Source organism: Staurois parvus, unplaced genomic scaffold (genome assembly GCF_062004578.1).
Source record: "Staurois parvus isolate SC_StPar_1 unplaced genomic scaffold, SC_StPar_1.0 ptg001192l, whole genome shotgun sequence".
NCBI lineage: Eukaryota > Metazoa > Chordata > Amphibia > Anura > Ranidae > Staurois > Staurois parvus.
In genome coordinates, this window is record NW_028318988.1 from 3,119,279 (window position 1) to 3,120,833 (window position 1,555).

At 38.5% G+C, this 1,555-nt stretch overlaps 1 protein-coding gene across 1 annotated transcript; it reads left to right on the plus strand.

Annotated features, from left to right (window-relative positions):
* The first annotated feature begins 720 nt into the window (after nt 1-720).
* Nucleotides 721-1,305, plus strand: LOC149438429 (olfactory receptor 52N4-like). Its single transcript, XM_089659945.1, has one exon. It carries the CDS (start codon nt 721-723, stop codon nt 1,303-1,305), a length of 585 nt encoding a protein of 194 aa, XP_089516071.1.
* The last annotated feature ends 250 nt before the right edge of the window (nt 1,306-1,555 follow it).

Here is a 1,555-nt window from a genome sequence, read left to right on the forward strand (position 1 = left end):
TCGGAAAGGTTAGCTGGTATCTGTGTGCCCAGGTATGTGATAGCCTCTTTCAGTAGCCAATAGTCTTAGAGTCAGGATAAGCCAATAGTAAATTATAAAGCCATTTATATTAAAGCTCAAACTGTTTTGCAATATCTCCATTTTTCGTGAGAAGATCTCCCTAAGGAGTTCAAAGGTAATGAATGCTGAGAGGGGTTTCAGATGCATGAATGGCTCGGGCTAACAATTTCCTGCTCTTATTATCATGTTCGTAGAACACTTTTTGGCTGAGCACATATTGCCGTTGTCTGTTTGCCTAATTCTTCCAATAGGGCAGAGCACGAGTGTTCCAGTTCTTGTAAAGTACTCTAGGCGTGTGTTCGTTTGTAGGCTCTCCCCAGTGTTTGTATGTGGTCTGTCAGCAACTGGATCAACGCCTGGCACTTCTTTTTAAGTTTTGCAGACATTGACAGGAAGTCCACTCTCATCACACACTTGTGTGCTTCCCATAGTGTAGTGGAGCTGACATCCGACGTATCATTTTCTAGAAAGTAATGTCTAAGACAGGAAGTGATATAGTTCACATTTTCCATGTCTTTTAAGACAGATGCATTCAGTCTCCAAAATTTGGTGTGGATAGTCTTCTTGGGAAAAACTAAAGTCATTGCAACCGGATGGTGGTCAGAGATGGTGGTTACCATGCATTTAAGTGCAGGCAAATTACTAATTTTAATATAAAAAATGGCAGTTATGGCCTATGATCTCTATGTGTGCTTTTGTAATCCCCTGAGATACAACAGCATCATGACCATATTGACTGTATTGGATCTTATTAGTGGAATTTTTCTGGAGTCCATTAAAATATATGGTACTCACTTTATATTGACAGTCAGACTTCCATCAAGTTTGTCAGAAATCTGGAATATTTACTGTGACAATTGGTCAGTGGTGAGACTCTCTTGCATTGACACTTCACTTGGAATCTTTGTGGCTTCAACAGTGCTGGGTGTGATGCCACTTTTTATATTTTTTACATATATACAAATAATTACAGTCTGTGTGAAGTTTTCAAGAACAGTTAAAGACAAGGCCCTTCAGACCTGTACACTGCATTTGATAAGTATTGCAAACATTTTAACTGATGCCCTCTTTGAGATTCTCATCTATCAATTTGTTCCAGTTAAGCTGCCATATGCACTGAGAGTCATGATGTCTGTACAGGTCCTTGTTGTGCCATCACTGTTGAATCCTATAATTTATGAGATAAAGATGAAGGAAATAAGGGCTAAGATAACACATCTCTGCCCGAGGACTATTAAAAAATAAATCAGTATTATTGTTATTTTTTTAATGAAATGCCTGTTATATTTTCAACTTCATTTTTATTGGGTAAGGATAACAAAGTTGCCAATGCAGGGGCTAAAGTATTTGAAGAAGGTAAAAAGATGATAGAGGTGCAAGATCAGATGATAGAGGTAAAAGATCGGCAAGTTTACATGACCCTAGCCCCTTTATCAACTAGAGACTATCCAGAGCTCAACAGAGTTGGATAGGAAAACGGACTTAAACAAAGGCA